Source organism: Lissotriton helveticus, chromosome 4_1, assembly GCF_964261635.1.
Source record: "Lissotriton helveticus chromosome 4_1, aLisHel1.1, whole genome shotgun sequence".
In the NCBI taxonomy this organism is placed as follows: domain Eukaryota; kingdom Metazoa; phylum Chordata; class Amphibia; order Caudata; family Salamandridae; genus Lissotriton; species Lissotriton helveticus.
Window position 1 is genome coordinate 1,253,713,083 of NC_136063.1, and position 19,857 is coordinate 1,253,732,939.

General features: G+C 47.3%; 1 protein-coding gene across 10 annotated transcripts in view; it reads left to right on the top strand.

The window, feature by feature from the left end:
- The window catches only part of C4_1H18orf63 (chromosome 4_1 C18orf63 homolog), a 1,754,940-nt gene that overhangs the window by 409,897 nt on the left and 1,325,186 nt on the right, over positions 1 to 19,857 (top strand). For 2 of the 10 annotated variants that reach the window (XM_078687812.1, XM_078687813.1), the window contains exon 3: positions 18,123 to 18,240. The exons of the other annotated variants lie outside the window; for them this stretch is intronic. In XM_078687812.1, coding sequence (XP_078543938.1) covers positions 18,123 to 18,240 — 118 coding nt within the window. The remainder of the gene's footprint in view (positions 1 to 18,122; positions 18,241 to 19,857) is intronic. 10 annotated transcript variants of the gene reach the window in all.

A 19,857-nucleotide genomic window follows, 5' to 3' on the forward strand; every position in this document is an offset into this window, starting at 1 on the left:
AGACGCACTAACAGGTCCACTCGGGTGTTGATCAACTTCTTGTATATCAGAGAAATGGTACTGCCGGGGACGTGGCCGTCAAGGAGCCTATCTTCGAGGGGGGAGGACTCGGGGACAACAGTACCTGCAGGGAGGACCGAACTCAAGGCATGGTGAATCTGTGTGTATCGGAAGAATTCCCTGTCACTCAATTCATATTCTGTCTTTAGTGCCGCAAAGGTCTTGATTTTGCCCTTGACCCAAAGATCGCCCACGCAGCTAATACCAATCATATCCCATTTTTCAAACCCTTTCGTTTTACAGAGACATCCCAACCTTTCAGACGCATACAAGGGGGTTGCACGAGTCAATCAATCTTCCCAACCCACAGACGCATTCGCAGCATGCCACACTCGCACAGCAATCTTGGTAGGTCCAGATAAGTCCTTGCCCGCTGCGGGCCTTGGAGTAGAGCGCCCTCCTATAGTCCCCGCCCGGTAGCAAATACTTATCCATCTCGAACGCCGGGTTAGGAGCAGGCGCATATGTCACATGATTGATCGCACTCAGTTGCGAGGCCCAATAGTAACGCCTAATATCCGGCAACGCTATACCCCCATCATACCAGGGAAGAGTGAGTTTAGCGAGGGAAATACGCGAACGTCCATCCCAAAATAACCGTCTCTGTAAGCTCTCAACCTCCCTAAAGTAGCTCGCCGGAATAAGATCGAACGTATTCTGAAGCGCGTACATAAACCTCGGTAGGGCCATCATTTTAAAAAGGGCTGCGTGCCCGAGCGGCGATAGCGGCAACCCGCGTCAGCGCTCAACGTCAAGTCTCAACCTTTGCAGGGGGGGGGAGCAGATTATGTGCGTAGCGAGCCGCAGGGTCTAAAGATATAAAGATCCCCAGGTACTTAAAGCCCGTCGGAGAGACCCGAATGGGGCATCTGCGAGGCAAGGGAGGGGGACCGCCCGAGAGCACGTATACACAGGATTTAGCCCAGTTGATAACAAGGCCCGAATTTTTCCCAAACGAGGTGAGCACATCGAACAAAACATTAAGAGATTTTCGGGGGGACGTAAGGTACAATAAAATATCATCCGCGTAGAGCGAGACGCGATCTTCAAAGTCCGGGGACATCCGGAAACCCTTAAGCGAGGGCTCCCAGCGCAACCAGGCAGCCAGCGGCTCAAGGGCGAGTGCGAAAAGCAGTGGTGACAATGGGCAGCTCTGTCGCGTGCCCCTCCCGAGAACAAAAGACGCTGAGACCCGACCATTCACAACCACCTGCGCCAGCGGCTCCGCATACAAAAGTTTCACCCAGCCGATGAACCCGGGCCGAATCCGAATTTCACAAGAGCAGCCCAGAGATAAGGCCATTCAAGAGTATCGAAGGCCATCGTAGCATCCAAGGAAGCCAAGATGGCCGGTTTATGAAGTGACGCCACCCTCGCAAGAACACCGTGCAAGCGCCGCAGGTTAAGCGCGGTGTTACGATGCGGGATAAAACCGGACTGATCCGGATGGACCAGGTCGCTGATAACGTTCGTCAGGCGGTTAGCCAATACCTTAGCCAGAATTTTCGGTTCAGCGTTTAGAAGCGAGATCGGTCTATAAGATGAACAGCGGTCCCGTGGCTTCCCTTCCTTGTGGATCACTACGATAGTAGCGAGACGCTGGTCACGTGTGAGGGAGCCAGAGTCGCGGGACTCTAGAAACATATCACGAAGATATGGAGCCAGTTTGTATGGGCACAATTTATACAGTTCAATGGGCAGACCATTAGGGTTCATGGCCTTACCAGAGCGGATTGAACGAATGGCAGTAGCCACCTCATCAGCCGACAGCACCGCGTCCATCCGGTCTCTGTCAGCCGCAGAGAGGCAGGGCAAAGTAATATCGCGAAGCAACAAATGAGAGTCAGCCTCCGGTCTGTCAGAGACCGGAGCATACACGGTTCGGAAGTGTTCGCGAAGCATTCAACAATCGCAGCCGGATCAGTCACGCACACTCCATCAAAGTTCTCAATCACAGGAACAACACGACTCGCCCTTTCTTTCTTGTCTAGCCACGCAATCAATTTACCCGCTTTATCCCCAACATCATACAGTCTGCCCTGCTGTTCCCTGCTCATGACCTTCGCAGCATCAGTAACCAGGGCCTTATAATCTAATTGTTTGAGGATGAGGGAATGAAGTTTGGCATGGGACACACCGCGCTCCAAGTCACACTCCAGTGCGGTTATCTCCGCCTCCAGATGGACCACCTCTCCATGCTTATTTTTCTTGGCGGTGGCGATCAAAGCTAAAGCCCGCCCACGTATCACAGTCTTAAACGCCTCCCACAACGATACAGAAGATGACACAGACCCCACATTTTCTACAAAATAACGATCAAGGGATTTCACCAATTCGGAACGGGTCTTGGGATTGCGAAGAAACCAGGGGTTTATAGGTGCGACCCGTCCCTCATTATTCATGGTAGAATCCATGCTAACCCAGACTGGGGAGTGGTCAGATATGCCCCGGGCGAGGTGCCTCACCTCCCCAACGGAGGAGGACAGCGCCGCCGGCAACAGAATATAGTCGAGTCTGGACAGACTGCCATAGGCTTCAGAGTGAAAGGTGGATTGCGCCTGAGCAGCAACCTCCACCAGTCCAAGTGTCTCCAGGAACCCACTTAACCAGGATTGCGACTTGGGGAAATTGCCAAGGGGAGGGAGGCCCTGACGAGGATACCCACACCCCTAGAACCAGAGGTGAAGCCAGAGTGTGCCACCAGACGATACCCTCGCCGATTCATGGCATGGCACGTGTTCCCAACCAGATGCGTCTCCTGCAACAACACAATATCGGGGGAGAGGCGCCGCAGGAACTGCAACACCACACCCCGTTTTATCCTATCCCCCAACCCATTGACATTCCAACACATTAGTTTCAACCCACTAACCCCCACCTCAAAAAGATGTGCAGAGTCCACCCCACAACGAACACAATGACCTAATCAAGAAGAAATACGATACGTTGCCTTGAAAGAAACCCCTAAACACCCAAAAAAAAAACACCACCCCCAACGAGAACCCGTTACAACGCCCCCCACCCTGCACCCCTGCGTTAGACTCGAAAGCCACCCCAACTTGCAGTGTGCCTGTCGCCCCATCATTAAACTAGTCTACGAAAAGAAACCCCTGAGGAGGAAAGAGTCCCACTCCCCCCGCCACCCTCGGGTACATAGCAATAGGACACAGTAATAGAAGAAATATCGAACCCAGCCGAATAGTACGTGAATGTTCAGAAATCAGGAAACATAATGTCACTCTTGTTCCGATACGCCGCCCTCGGCTCCACCCGGATGCCCGGTTGAGTCAGTCTGTTTGGGGAGGGTATCCAGCCAGTCACTAACTCCGTCAGGGCGATCAAAGAAGAAAGTCCGGTCTTCATATTCGACACGCAGCCTGGTTGGAAAGAGCATTGCGTATTTCAGGCCCAAGTCTCTCAGCCTTCGTTTCACTCCTTGAAACCCCATCCTTTGTCTCTGAACAAGCTGCGTGAAGTCCGGGTAGAAACTCACCGTCGTGTTCTCGAATTTGACGGGGCCACTTACTCTCGAGGCCTGTAGGATGGTGTCTCTGTCCCTAAAATTGAAGATCCTGGTGATGATAGGTCTCGGCGTGGCGCCCGACTTCGGCTTTCCGCCTGGCACTCGATGGGCACGCTCCACAGCGAAGAATTTACTCAGGCCTGTGGGGGCCAGGTGATTCAAGACAATGTCCTCCACAAGAAGATCAGTTGCCAAGGCACCAGAGGTTTCAGGGACCCCGACAAGGCATATGTTGTTGCGCCGGGCCCTATTTTCAAAGTCCTCCAGGCGGTGGACCATGAGATCGTTGGAGGAGCGCAAGCGTCCAACTTCTGTCTGCAGATCAGAGACATCGGTCGTGAGGCTAGAAGTCTTCAGGTCCGGAGACTTGACCCTTTCATTGGTCTTCGACAAATCAGCTCTGATCAGAGTAACATCAACTGCTACAGTGTCTATTTTGAGAGCGAGAGCCTCATATTGCTGACCAATGGAAGTCTGCATGTTGGCAATGGCGCCCATAACGTCCTGCAAAGTCAATTCGGCCAACGTAGTCGGATCGTCAGTGGGGCCCTCAAAAGCTCGACTGGCACCACCGGGGGACCCCTTGGGTTGGGTATAGCGATCCATGACGTTGGTTTGAATCGGTCCCCTGCGTAGAGGCGTTTTAGTCTTCCGCTTCTCGTTGTCAGGCCTGGTGGTCATGTTGAATGGTGAGCCCGAGGGGGCCCGCGAGACCTAATGAAAATGGCCGCTCACCCCCAGACCACTGCAGATAACGAAGGTGGGCTGAAAAGGCAGAAGCAGCAGCTCAGCCCAACACCCAAACCACCAGAACAGTTGGCATATAGTCAGGCAGCAAAGTGAGGCTGGACCCCGATAGAGGAGCGAGGCAATCACGCAGTCAGAGAAGGCAGCGGCCCAGAAACGAAACCGAAAGTCAACTCAGGGCAACAGGGGAAACCCCTCAGGCCGCTGTTGTTCAATTACTCCCCGGCGTCTTGGTGTGCCAGCTCCCGGTGTCGCCGTGGGGCGGGCCTCCAAAACTCCGGTCGGCGTATCTGCGGTTCCCGAAGTCCAAATGAAATTTTGAAAACAGCTAAGGTGTCAGCTGAGGTTCATCTGCAAGAACCTGTGGTCAAAGTCAGGATATCTTTCAGGATATATGCGGAGGGCAGCGAGGGACTCGGGAGCCCTGCGCTCACGCGGCCATCCTGGATGCGCGCGTAGCTCCTCGATCTCTGCATATTTGATTAAAATATGTACCATATTCATGGAGCTTTGTAGATTATTTTCTGCCCATTCCTGCAGCATCTGTGGGTTGGGATTTTCGTAGGTCGGGACTATAAGTACACGTAAACCTCGCGGCACACGGTTGGCATCACGATATTTTTCTAAAGATTTTTTCTCCCACCACTTGGAAAGTTCGCTGCGCAACAATTTCTCCAGTGTCTTAATTAATGATTTCGCATCTTTATTGACATCAGCAGCTGCTGCTGCAGTGGATGGCTCATTTACAGCTGCCGGAAGGTTTTCAAACCGTGCTTCCGCTGTAGTTTCTCGGTTCCGGAGCGCGTCAATGGAAATCATCTTATGTATCTAAATGTCGAATGCTTTATACGGCAAATATAGCCGCTACTCTGCTTGAAACAGATCGCTTCCTAGTCCGCTGGTAGAGTTAAGAAGTGCTATCCCGCAACCCGCTCAATGTAGCAAAGAGGGAAACGACTATACGCCCACTGGAGCGTCTTACCGGAATCGGTGCCGGGCTCCGTGTCAGTCAGCCGACCAACCGGCCACACAGCTACCACACCGTTAGACCAAACTTCAGAAATGGCGATATAAGTGTTCGTCCTCTGCGGGGGGCACAACAAAGCAAGACTGATCCCAGTCGAAGTCCAATGCGTAGAACACAGTCAGCTGCGCCGACGTTGTGCCTCAGAAAGCGGGAGGGTCCAAAAAACCGGAAGCAGCTATTCCCGGTCATCAAATTCAACAAAGTTCCTGCTCGCCATTCCAGACGAGAACCGCCAGGTAAGGACCTCACAAATGACTGCAAAACGACCACAGCAATCAGGAAGCAAAGGAGTCTTCAAGTGAAGAAGCAGAGTAAGTTTATTTTACACAAAATCAAGTGATAGACATAATGTCAGTCCATGACGCGTTTCGCTCCACGAAGGAGCTTGATCACATAGCGAGCCCCAGGATGCACCATTAATTTATAGTACACACACAGGTGATCTGAATTAACACATGCCCAAGTGAAAGAAAAAAAAAGAGAAAAATAGAAATAGAAAACATACTGTTTCAAACCGCCATAATGGATAAATGACAAGTGTCAAATTTATAAAGAATAATCGCCAAATTATACATACAAATATTATCAAATTACAAATGAATTAATACATGCAATCTAAACCTCGAGGAAAGTTTAAAAACATGTATGTGTAAAAAGCATGTTTACAAAGAATGCTAATCAAATCTATGGACAGTTAAAAGACTTCACAATAAAGCCTGTAAATTACGCAACATGCAGATTAATAGAGATGACAAACCTCCCAAGATTATGTGCATAAATAGTTGTCAAAATAACACCAAATTAATGGTGGGACACTCTATGTATAGTACAGAAAAGTTTGTAAGGTCGACAACATAAGTAAAGACAACTGATGACAAGTGTCGAAATATTTCACATTTGTTGAAGTCATTCATTGTATATTTAGGATTGATTATATGCACTCGAGCTCAAGAATAAAAACGCGTCCGCTATTCAATTGACAAAAAAATATATTCCATGGCATAAGAAACAAAAGAAAAAAAGCGTAAAGTGCATGTTAACCGTGATAATTCATAAGTAAAAGTGTGTTAAAAACATTTACAAAACAGCTGCTGGAAGCAACTGGAAGAAAACCAAAATATCGCCTAATTAGCAACAAAATTAGAATTTGTATTAATCAAATGACCTGGAGAATAAAGTACGCAATGAAACTGCTAATAGAAATATGCAAATTTTAAACTGATGCATAATAAGTCACCCTGTTGTTTGAATCAAAACAATATTAACAAGCTCTTAATTCCTCATGTTAAAAGAGACTTAGTGCATAATAGAAGGATATCTAAAAACCGATCTGCTGAAATTTAATCGGGATTTACAAAAAGTTATGTAAGTCCTCTGTGAGGTTCAAACCATTAGGAGCTCTGGTGTCAAGTGACATAATGAAGTGGGATTCCTTCTGTCTTAATAATTTGTCCTGATTACCTCCCCGGCCGGGGAGTGGTACAGAGCACAAGACAGTATATTCTAGGTCTTTTAGTTGGTTTCTGTGAACTGCTTTAAAATGTCTAGCGACATCTCAAGGTTGCCCCAAGGAAAGAGCCTCAAAGGTAGGTAATTTTCCCATTTTATTTTACGAAGGCTGCACTCAGATGAAGGGAGCACAGGCAGCAAGCATGATGACTGCCAGACGCTTTTCGAGTACACTTACTCTTAATCATTGACAATTTCAGTAACCAGTGACAGAACTGTGCAACTCCTTTTAAATACCGTCCCAGTGGATGTGGTCACTTTCATGGCCTGATGGTATTCGTAGTTTGCACATTCAATTAAACTCCAGTGAGTCTGTTGTCTTTGGTACAATGTACAAAGTTCATAAAAACCACGGTGGGGTGCTGCTTGGTTTCTCTTCACACCGCTGCAATCTTCTGCCCTCGTGACTGGACTACCTCCCTTTAGCTTGGTGATGCCAGGTGGTGTCACCACGGAAACGCTAGGCCAACAGCGGGGCTCTTTCCGCGGCCGGGCCGACCGCTAAAAGCCACTTCTTAAGGTTGCCCCAGGAAAGAGCCTCAAAGGTAGGTAATTTCCCCATTTTTTTTACGAAGGCTACAGTCAGATGAAGGGAGAACAGGCAGCAAGCATGATGACGGCCATACGCATTTCAAGTACACTTACTCTTAATCATTGGCAATTTCAGTAACCAGCGACAGAAATGTGCAACTCCTTTTAAATAACGCCCCAGTGGGTGTGGTCACTTTCATGGCCTGATGGTATTCGTAGTTTGCACATTAATTAAACTTCAGTGAGTCTGTCGTCTTTGGTACAATGTTCAAAGTTCATAAAAACCACAGTGGGGTGCTGCTCGGTCTCTCTTCACACCGCTGCAATCTTCTGCCCTCGTGACTGGACGACCTCCCGTTAGCTTGGTGATGCCAGGTGGCATCACCACGGGAACGCTGCGCCAACAGCGGGGCTCTTTCCGCGGCCGGGCCGACCGCTAAAATCCACCTTTGCTCTTTGGAATCAGTTTCCTTTCTCCTTTCTCTTCACAGTCTTAAATAAGACATTTGGCTCCTCTTAACTCGGCAAACAAGATGCTACTTATTTCTTTTCAGTCCCAAAACTAACTCTTCATAGGCTACTTACTATCACTCACTTTCGTAGCTTACTTCCTCTATTAATATAATCCTTCTCCTTGAGGGCTAACTATATCGAGAACATGGCAGTTCCAGTACATAACATACTGTACTTGGAACAACTCTCCATGAATATCTGACCATACCATTAATTTAAAAAGTACTTTTTGGGGGATGAGGTCATTTGCATGTGCAAAGACAAGAACATAATCATTTTGCTCACGTCAATGGCCTATTTTAGAATAGCATTTTCATTCCTACATCCATGATGGTGTTGATGGAATGTGAATTTACCTTAAAAACACAAAAGAAAAAAGGCGTTTGGCAAAACAGGAGCAGTTGGTTTAAGTAACTGCTGGGCTGGGAAACAGTCACAGAAACTGGTCCGAGGAGTGTCTTAACATACATTCGTTCTGAGTGCCATTATATGCAGTCTTTAAATCATCATAAAACAATTTAGAACTTGTTTTAGAAAAAGGAATGTGGGCCTAGTCATGGAGCTGTAAATCAGGCCACCTGATAGTGAATGCAGGTTAGGTGGGTCTCGATCTTACCTGAACATGATGAGGGCCACTGGGTGAAGTGTCCAGATGTCTGGCATGAGGAGCGTGTGATCACTGCATGTACTGTGTGTGCTGTGTTCAGAGTGGCTGAGTGTTTCTAACTTCATGTGGCTTCTAACTTTATGGTGTTTTGGGAGTACACGTATCCCTCCGGCCATATGTGCTTTATAGGGACCAATCTCCTGGGATCATTGTGGTCTTGCTGCCTATCTGTGGGACTTTTCTGGGTCTTTCCTGGTCAAACCTTGACCCAACCCTGAGGCGGAAAGCCGGGGTTGGAGGTACTCAATTGTTTTATTTCTTGTACTTCATCAAACCTTGACCCAACCCTGAGGCGGAAAGCCGGGGTTGGAGGTACTCAATTGTTTTATTTCTTGTACTTGTCACTGCACTTTGCTTCTCGTGTGGTGTCACCCTTCTTACTTGCATATTTTTAAAAAAACGAACCAAACAAAGCAGAATTCATCGCTTGCCCGCTCCTACCTTTTCAGCGCTCAGCTGATTTCACAAGCTGTCAGCCGACCCCAGTGCATCGTTTGCTGCCGCCATTACCTGCGGCGTGCAAGCAGACTCCGCCCACTTGAGGCCACGCCCCCTTCCTCGCCCTACTTATACCGCTGACAACTAGCGGTCTGCATCAAACCTTGACCCAACCCTGAGGCGGAAAGCCGGGGTTGGAGGTACTCAATTGTTTTATTTCTTGTACTTCATCAAACCTTGACCCAACCCTGAGGCGGAAAGCCGGGGTTGGAGGTACTCAATTGTTTTATTTCTTGTACTTGTCACTGCACTTTGCTTCTCGTGTGGTGTCACCCTTCTTACTTGCATATTTTTAAAAAAACGAACCAAACAAAGCAGAATTCATTGCTTGCCCGCTCCTACCTTTTCAGCGCTCAGCTGATTTCACAAGCTGTCCGCCGACCCCAGTGCATCGTTTGCTGCCGCCATTACCTGCGGCGTGCAAGCAGACTCCGCCCACTTGAGGCCACGCCCCCTTCCTCGCCCTACTTATACCGCTGACAACTAGCGGTCTGCATCAAACCTTGACCCAACCCTGAGGCGGAAAGCCGGGGTTGGAGGTACTCAATTGTTTTATTTCTTGTACTTCATCAAACCTTGACCCAACCCTGAGGCGGAAAGCCGGGGTTGGAGGTACTCAATTGTTTTATTTCTTGTACTTGTCACTGCACTTTGCTTCTCGTGTGGTGTCACCCTTCTTACTTGCATATTTTTAAAAAAACGAACCAAACAAAGCAGAATTCATCGCTTGCCCGCTCCTACCTTTTCAGCGCTCAGCTGATTTCACAAGCTGTCCGCCGACCCCAGTGCATCGTTTGCTGCCGCCATTACCTGCGGCGTGCAAGCAGACTCCGCCCACTTGAGGCCACGCCCCCTTCCTCGCCCTACTTATACCGCTGACAACTAGCGGTCTGCATCAAACCTTGACCCAACCCTGAGGCGGAAAGCCGGGGTTGGAGGTACTCAATTGTTTTATTTCTTGTACTTCATCAAACCTTGACCCAACCCTGAGGCGGAAAGCCGGGGTTGGAGGTACTCAATTGTTTTATTTCTTGTACTTGTCACTGCACTTTGCTTCTCGTGTGGTGTCACCCTTCTTACTTGCATATTTTTTAAAAAACGAACCAAACAAAGCAGAATTCATCGCTTGCCCGCTCCTACCTTTTCAGCGCTCAGCTGATTTCACAAGCTGTCCGCCGACCCCAGTGCATCGTTTGCTGCCGCCATTACCTGCGGCGTGCAAGCAGACTCCGCCCACTTGAGGCCACGCCCCCTTCCTCGCCCTATAAATGTGCATACACAGGACGCGCAGCGGACGAGCGCAGCGGGAGCGCCGTTTGCGCGCCGAAGGCGCGCCCAAGGCAAGCCCGTCTGCGCCCGTCCGCGCCAAGACCGCGCCAGGCGCAGGAACACCTGCCCCAATTCCCCCCACCATCAGATATGCCCCCAACGACCTTCACCAACTCCGAGGCGAGTCCGGCTGCCCCTGTAGGTTCGACCTGGCAAAAGTACTTGGCTCTACCAACTGCGACAAATGTCACTGGACTCTCAATGTCGACTCCCAGCTGACTACCCTCCACAAAACCCAGCGACCTTTTTTCACAGGTGGCCTGATAAACGCCAGATCCATGTGCAAACATAGCCAGGACATTCACGACCTTATCACTGACCATGACCTCGATTGTCTCATGATCACTGAAACCTGGCTCACTAATGACAGCAACCCTGACATTGCCTTTTCCCTCCCTCCAGGCTATTCTCTCCATAGGCAGGACAGGCAGAGAGGTAGAGGAGGAGGTGTTGCAATTATACTAAGGAACACCTTTAACTGCCATACTTTTTGCCTCGACCCTCTTTCCGATGCAGAGGGACTAGGCTTTTCCATCAAACTCAGTCATTCTCTCTCCCTCTCTGGCGGCTTAATCTACCGCCCCCCCGGCAATGCTACTAAATTCCTCGACTCCCTGAACGACGCTCTTGGGCACTTTCTACTCCGCTACCCACATTTTACCCTACTGGGAGATTTCAATTTGCACCTCGAGACCCCAACCGACTCTCATACTAAAAGCTTCCTGCAGACACTAGAAATTTTCAATCTATTACAACATGTTAAGCTGCCTACCCACTCCCTTGGCCACACCTTAGACGGGGTATGCTCCAATTTCCCGTCCATCACCACCCTACCCCCTTTACCTCAGATCTGGACCGATCATTGCCTGATCCCGTTCCACATCCTCAGCCACCCCCTCTAACCAGGAAAAAGCGCACTCTCCACCACGCCCCCTCTATAAATTGGAAAACTGTTCAGAAAAATCTTATCCTTCATCCTTTTTCCCCCACCAATTTCCCCCCCCTGTCCGGCAACATTGACAGCGACGCAGTGCGCCTTAACAGCTGGCTTTCACAAGAAATCACCAAACTATGCCCACCTAAGAAATTGAACAATACGTCAAAAAATTCGAAAATCAAAGCCCCATGGTACACACCCGACCTAGCAGCCGCACACCTACTTTGCAGGAAAGCGGAACGCAAATGGCGAAGAACCTATGAAAATGGTGACCGCAATCATTACACTCTACAGAGGAAAAATTATCTCTCCTCCATCAAAGCAGCTAAAAAAACTTATTACGTAAACGCCATTAATGACGCCAGCCAAAAGCAAAAAACTCTTTTCTCAATTGTCAAAACCTTCACAAACCCCAAAGCCCTCCAACCTGAAATCCCTCCATCTCAGGAACTTTGTGATAAGATCTCTGACTTCTTCGACGACAAAATTTCCTCTATTCAAAAAAACTTTCCCCCCTCCCTTGCGGCGCATGTAATTCCGGACTCGGACACATCGAGCCCGTCTACTAACAGTCTCAAAAACTTTACTCCGGTGACTCTGTCTCAGACCAGAGAGGCGATCCTCTCCTGCAAATCAGGCTCCCCCTCCGATCCCTGTCCCCCTAAAATTCTCCACCTTATCATCGATGAAGTCAACCCCATCATCAATGAAATAATCAACCTTTCTCTCATCTCCGGTACTGTTCCACTCTCTTGGAAAAAAGGCGTGGTCAAGCCGCTCATGAAAAAAGCGTCCAAACCCCCAACGGATCTGACAAATCTCCGTCCCATCACTCTGTTACCTGCTCTTGGTAAAATCACTGAACAGCTAGTTCATAAAGAGCTCAAATCCTTTCTGGACGCCCATAACCTTCTTCATCCCCAACAGTCCGGTTTTCGGGCTAAACATTCTACCGAGACCGCCCTCATCGAACTGACTGAGACTATTAAAATCCTTCAAGATCAAAGGAAGAAGGCCATCCTGATCCTTCTTGATCTCACGGCGGCATTCGATACTATCTCCCACTCCATCCTGATCAATAGACTTATGGACATCGGCATCACCAATTCAGCCTTGTCATGGATCAGATCTTTTCTCAGCGATAGGTACCAAACCGTTTCCCTTGGCCCTTTCCAATCTAATGAGAAAAAGGTATCCGCCGGAGTCCCTCAGGGATCCATTCTAAGCCCCCTTCTTTTCAACATTTACCTCATTCCTCTTCTCACCCTCATAGAATCGTTCAGCATAACTGTTACCTCCTATGCCGACGATACCCAACTTATCATCCCACTAGAGAACAATTCCAACAAGGCAGAGCTCAATCTCAAGCACTGTCTAACAGCTGTCTTTCAATGGATGGAAGCCAACCATCTACGCTGCAATTCAGATAAAACGGAAATCCTCCCCATTGGAAAAAATGCCTCTTTTTGCCCCGCCTTATGGTGGCCTGACAACTCCGCAGCCCCCCCGCAGACGGTCTCGTCAGCTAGAAACCTCGGGGTCCTCTTCGATTCTGACCTCTCTTTCGACCTCCACGCCTCGACCGTTGCAGGAAGATGCTTCGGCATAATTAAGTCCCTGCGAAAGTTCTTTGAATTTCTCCCCCTAGACTCCAGAAAGACCGTGGCAGTAGCACTTATACTCTCCCGAGTAGACTACTGTAATGGTCTTCTTGCGGGGACCACTCTCTTAAAACTTGAAAGTGTTCTGCACACCGCTGCCCGCCTTGTCTTAAAACTTCCACGCAAATCATCAATCTCTGCAGCCCTCAAAACCCTGCATTGGCTCCCCTTACACAAGCGAATACTCTTCAAAATCCTCATCATAGCTTTTAGGGGTTTTAACAAATCCGGTCCCTCCTATCTGTCCAGGCGCTTCCCTCATTACAATCCGATTCGCACCCTCCGATCTTCTCATGAAAATCTCATGACCCCCTCCAAATTTAATCTGAAGTCCAAAGGTGGGAAAACCCTCACCACCTTAGCCATCAAGGCCTGGAACAGCATGCCTAGACATCTCAGACTTCAGACTCTTGAGAAACCGTTCAGGAAACTCCTTAAAACCTGGATTTTCAATCTTCCTGATGACTGGACAAAAGCGGCCATCTAGTTCTTTTCTTCTATCCCTCTGTAACCTGGTTCAAGGAATGACAGCGCCATGATGCTCCTTCCGGAGCGAACGCCGCGCTTTATAAATTCCCCTCCAAATTTCCAAATTTCCAAACAATGTATTGTGCTGAGATTTTTGGGGCTTTTGGTAGGATTATTATGCTACGCATTTGTCTGGCTGGTGACGTGCCACCCCACTTGCCATCTGTCAATCAGTAGCCTCAAGCCTAGGTTGCAGTGCCAGCCTGTCCACGTATTTCTTACTCAGGATTGATTGTGTTGCAAGGATTTCTGCTCATACACATAACCCCAACCAGCTAGCATCAGTGTCACATTAGCTCTTCTTCCTATAGCAAAGTAACAGATGATTAGACAACCTAGAACATGCAACTTAGGACCATCTCAGGAATGGTGGGAAGTGAGAACACTCTTTTGTTATACTCTTATACCAGTCCACAACAGGAGTAAAAAAGAGACACGGTAAGGTTAAAATATTTATTTTAACAACTTGATCTCATTTTAGGCAAAATAAGCAGACATATGATTAAGAATAATATGGTCAGCATGGTTACAGTTCCATAAAATACAAAAGGAGGAATCATATTACAATGATAGTGCAAACAGGTTCTATAGCGCCTAGTTTTAACACCCTCCCTATATAGGAACTATGTATTATAAACTAAAGAAGGTCTCTTGGGCTTGTTTTGGGGGACCACATTACCTTTCCGCTCAGTAAGAGTAAATTACATCTGGATCAGCATAGTCTCTCTGCATCCCTGGAAACGAGAATCTTCCAAGTATGTGAAATCATGGCGATTGTGTGATAATAAGGACGCCAGAATCTTACTTGGCTCACAGCTGCCAAACTGTTGTGTCTAGAGAGCGTTACACGGACATGTCGAAAAACAGCTAACATGTTTTGATAACCTTGGCGGCTCAGCACTCACTGTTCAAACTAGGGGCACGATGTAAGTCTAGAGATGCCGAAAACAAACCTTTTCTCATGTAGAGACCTTCGTGAAGGCTAACGTACAAAAACAGCTATGCAGTGTCGTGTGCAAAAGCAGCAAAAGGTAAAATGGCGTTTAAACTTCTAATAAGCCATGCTAACATAACATGCGCGCAAAGCAGGCCTCAGGCCATATTACAGTGGAGAGGTCATTTCAGGAGATTACGACAACAGTGATTCCGTCGTGTTTTTTAACATACACGTATCGTGGAATAAATTGACATCAATAATAACAATGGTATGAGGTACCCATTTATCTATGTCAGGTCTGCACTGAGTTCAGCAGGGAAACTCTTCAAAAGAGACACCGCTCAAATGATGTAACACTTCTATTAATGCAGATAACTGTCTCGGACCCATCGGACTTCCTCCATTGCTGCACATTAAATTCAGACTAAAGACTAGACACTACCTTTCCATCGGTTAGCCTAATGCTCGTCCTTGCATGAATGTTTTGGCCAATTTAAATCCTTTTCTCTTTCCAGGCCATACAACATGATTCCATGTTTTGTGACTTTCAGGACAGAGGATTTAGTTGCCTCACACAATCTTCCTTTTTTACCAGATCATACCGTCCAGGTCTAGTGCTCACTCAAGTCACACTCAGATTGTACTCAGCGAAACACCCTTCATTTTGTAAAAATGTATACCTGTTTTTGCGAACAGGCAATCACACTAAGGGGCATATTTACAAAACATGTTGTAGTGGAGAGTTGCACCAGAATCAGCAGAGGCATGCTCTGACATTTTGGCAAAGAATCTGCCTAGCGCCAGCCATGTGGCAAGGGTGCCTGTGCTGCAGGGGTGATTGTTTGTGTTCAGGAAGGGACACCTTCCTGCACATAAACAATCATTAATGGCAATCTGCTCTTTCATTTTGTGCTGCAGAATGCAGCCCACATGGAAAGAGCGAAAAATGAGGAGAAATTAATGATTTCTCCACGTATTGCCTGGTAATCCTTGGCGCTGTTTTTGGTGCTGCCTCAGCCTTGTAAATCTGGGACAGCTTCAAAAAGCGGTGGGTGTTGCAGTGGAACTCCCACAGCAACTTCCATTGCACGCCCCTTTGCCGCCGAGGACTGCAGTAGAAAGGAGCATATTTACAAAGCGGCGATAAGCCACATTAAGTGGCTTGGCGCCATCTTGTAGTTATGGGGAATGGTGCTCGCCACTGGAGCGTCAAAAAAAGTGCTGCTCGGGGGCGTGGCTTGGCGCCCGGGAGGAATGGCAGCACCTGAGTGAGGCTCCGCGGCGACTCCGGGGATTCTCCGTTTTCCCTGCTGACTCCTTCCCAATGGAGGTTGGTTTCCGTCGTCGGAACACCCCAGCTCTGTTCCACGGCACCTGACAACTTCTTTTGCTGCATGTACACGGAGCATTTATTTGCGGCGTCATAGGGGACTCTGGTTGTAATTGCGGCCGCCATTTTGTATCAACGGCGCGCTGATTTTTCTTCACCAGGATGCAAGCACTCCACTTTCTACCTCAAGTCTAGAAGCTGGCTGTCTCCGTGTCCTCTCTCCAATGGCCGCATGTTGTCTGGAACCCCTTTTACACGTCTCAGTGGCCTGACGTCTTATGAAGTGAGTTCTGGACTTTCACTATTTTTGCGCGGCCGCCATTTCCTGTAGGTTAGTGTGCCGCACACTTTCAGTCAGAGCCTTACAACATTGCTCCACTGTTATCTCCCTCCATTTTGGCCTGAAGCACTCCTAATTGTACTTCTCCTTAAGTGACATTATGCTATTTTGCATCTATTACCTGCTTTGTATTTGTAGCAGATTACTTGCTGCCTTTGCATTGCTGTGACCATTGACTTGTCACTTTCACATGCCTCTTTCATACGCCATGGTGATAACTTGTTAGACAAAGCTTACTCATGCGGGGACATATATTTGGACACGTAGATTTTCACTTATTGGCAACCTTTTCCTGATAACGCGCTTTTTGCGCATTGGTATATCTCTGTCTCACCGAAAGCCTCTGATTGGACCAGCTGCTGCTTTATCCCCTATGTTCTTTGGGGCGCTGTCGTCCATTCTTCCTCCTGAGGCTTTGGCAGTGACCCTCTTTTGTCATAAGTGATGATGTTGATATCCTATGCAATTTATTTATTACATTTTTGGTAACCTGCACGCTCTTTTTCCCTGCTGGCTTTGCTATATCTCATTGACACTGACTCCAATTACTCGGTCACTGAATAGCTACTCATCCCCCTCAAATCTCACGGCTCACGGCCTGTGTCTCTAAATAGAGGCTGCTGTCCTTCCATGTTCTAGGCTTTTTGAGTATACTGTGCAGGTTTTCTTCTGACTGCGTACCCACTGACGATCTTCTTCAATCACTACAAATGGTTATGTCATAGACTTGCTGGGACGATTTTTCATCTCACAGAGCGTCCTCTCACCCTTTTGTGTGGATAGCAAGCGCTACGCAGCTCCCTCTTTTCTTACCTGCTTCTTTTTATGAGGCGATTTATATCTATGTCGCGCTCATCCTCCAAACCAACTACGAAGGTGGCCTTCGTGAAGAACTCCAAAGTTTTTTCTGCTTTCTCTAAACTGGAAGATTCTCTCACCTCTTCTGGTTCCGACATTACCATGGATCCTCCTTTGCCATCATCAGGGAAATCTACCACCAAGAGACTAAAAAAGGATCCTCCTTCACCACCCAAACAGTCTACACCTGTTTCCATGGAACTTTTATTGGAAGAGATTCGATCATTCCGCCCCTTTTTGGAAGAGATTGGGTCTCTGCTTCCTTTCATGGAGGAAACTAATATCAAACTTCAAGCTCTTTATGACAGCTGGTCACAAATCGAAACAAGAGTTTCCACGGTTGACCAGTCAGTTGCTTCTTTCCAAGAAACTACCACCAAAGTTCTTCATCTAACTTCACAGGTGGATACCCTCCAGAGGCAGGTGGAGGAGTTGGAAAGTAGGAATAGACGTAACAACCTTCGTATTTACGGCCTGGCAGAAGGTCTCGAGGGTGCAGACCCTATCACCTTCTTCAAGTCCTTTCTTCCCAAGCTGCTCCACTTGCCAGAAGGTACAAATCTTAATATTCAGCGTGCTCATCGTTTGGGTCGCCCTCCTGCTTCCACCTCCTCGTCACAACGTCTGCGAGGTGTTATCCTTTATTTTTTGGAGTACACTGATCTTTTGAAGGCTCTCACAACTGCTAAGGCTTCTCCCAAATTGTCGTGGTCAGGTTCTTCCCTGTTCTTCGCTCAGGACTATGCTAAAGCTACTGCAAATCGCCGGAAGGCCTTCCTTGGCATGAGAGATGACCTTCGTTCCATGGGTGCCCGATATGGCTTATATCATCCTTGCTTGTTCAAAGTCACCTACAATAACAAGACGACTACTTATGAGTACCCAGAGAGACTGCAGAGCTTCATCAATGCACACAAAACCACTGCCATGGATTCCTCTGGTCCTTCATCTCGCCCTGGCTGAGTTCTCATTTTGTTTATCTTTGCATTGTTCATGTTTGCTCATGTCTCTGTTTTCTCTTTTACCTTGAACATTACTCCTTTTTGCTTATACAGTTGTTGATTCTCTGTTCTCTCTTGTTGCAGATTTGTAACTCTCTCTCTCGTCTCCTCTCCTTGCTTTCACAGGATTCCTTCCTCATCTGATGATGTCTCCCTGGTTTACCGCCTAGCCGTCCTCGGATGTGTTGCCTTACCTCTATGGCTCCCTCCCCCCCCGATTCCTCCTCGTCTCTTCCTCTTGTGGGTATGTCCATCCGCTGTTTTTTCCCCTTCCCTTGTTTTCCTATGGTTTTTTGCTCTTTTTGTGTGCTTCAACTCCTTTGGTTGTGCTGTAATTATGACTTCTTTTTTCCAGGCTATATTTTTCTATACTTCCTTTTACTTCTTCTCTTGTTCTTCATGCATTTCTCACTGTTTTCCATTTTTCTCTTCCTTTATGCACACTTTTTTCTCTCGTTTATTTCTTTTCCCTCTTCCTCTTCTTTTTCCTTAATATACCTTTTTCCTCTCTTCATTTGTTTTCATTTATGGGTTTTTATCTTGATTTCATTTATTACAAAGTCGCTCCTTTACTGCATGTGTTATGTCCTTGAATATAACGTCTTGGAATGTTAAGGGTATCAATTCACCAATTAAGCGTCAGCGCATCTTATCTCATCTAGCCAAATTGAACATTGACATTGCGTTTCTTCAGGAGACTCACCTTTCTGATGTAGAATCTGCTAAGCTTAAAAGAGGTTGGGTGGGTGATGTTTTTTACTCACAGGGTGATGGTAAACGCAATGGTGTTGCAATTCTTTGTCGTAGGTATCTCCCTTTCACTGTTATTTCCCAAGAATCTGATACTAATGGCAGATGGGTGCATGTCAGACTATCGCTCAGAGGTGTTCCAATCTCTCTCCTTAATGTTTATGGCCCCACTATTGGTGAACCCCTTTTTTGGGCTGAGTTTTCTCCACGTATCACCCAATTCATGGATGATAATTTCATTCTCGCAGGAGACTGTAATCAGCCTCTTGATCCATTTATAGACAGGACATCTGATGCTACTTTTGTCCCTACTAAACCACACAAACTTTTCACCCAGGCTATATCCCAACACAAACTTGTTGACTCTTGGCGACTTTGCAACCCGACCTTGCAGGAATTTACCTTTTATTCACCATATCATCGTTCCCAATCACGGATTGACTACATTTTTGTCTCCCATGATCTTGCTCAAACGCTTACTGCAGCAGAAATTGGCCCGATTCTGATCATGCCCCTGTTGTAGTTAGCCTTGATGTGCTCCCTAAAATTGACGGGCCCAGAAGATGGCGCTTTAATAATACCCTCCTCTTAGATCCTAACTTTTCTACTTCCTTTACTGCATTTTTTGATGAATTTTTTCTATTCAATGATGTTCCGCCCACTCCGAAACACACTGTTTGGGATGCTTTCAAAGCAGCCTCACGCGACTTCATTATTAATTATGTCGCCAAGAAACGTAGATCAGCGCGTCAATCAACTAAAACTCTCCTCACCAATATTAAGCGATTGGAACACGCCTACTTTACATCACATTCCAAAGAAAATCTGACAGCCCTAATTGCTGCTAAGCTTAAATATAATGAAAAATCTACTGAAGATGCTTCCTTATATTTACTTAAATCAAGTGCTAAATTCTATGGTGGTAGAAATAAAGCTGGGAAAATCCTTGCCAATTACCTGAAGGTCAAGCATAATAAGATGAATATTGAATCTGTTTATGACTCTAATGCACATTTACATCACAAAGATGCTGACATCCTTGCCACATTCTCCCGCTTCTACGAGACCTTATATACACCTGACACCGAACCCTCTCCTCATTCTCTCACTC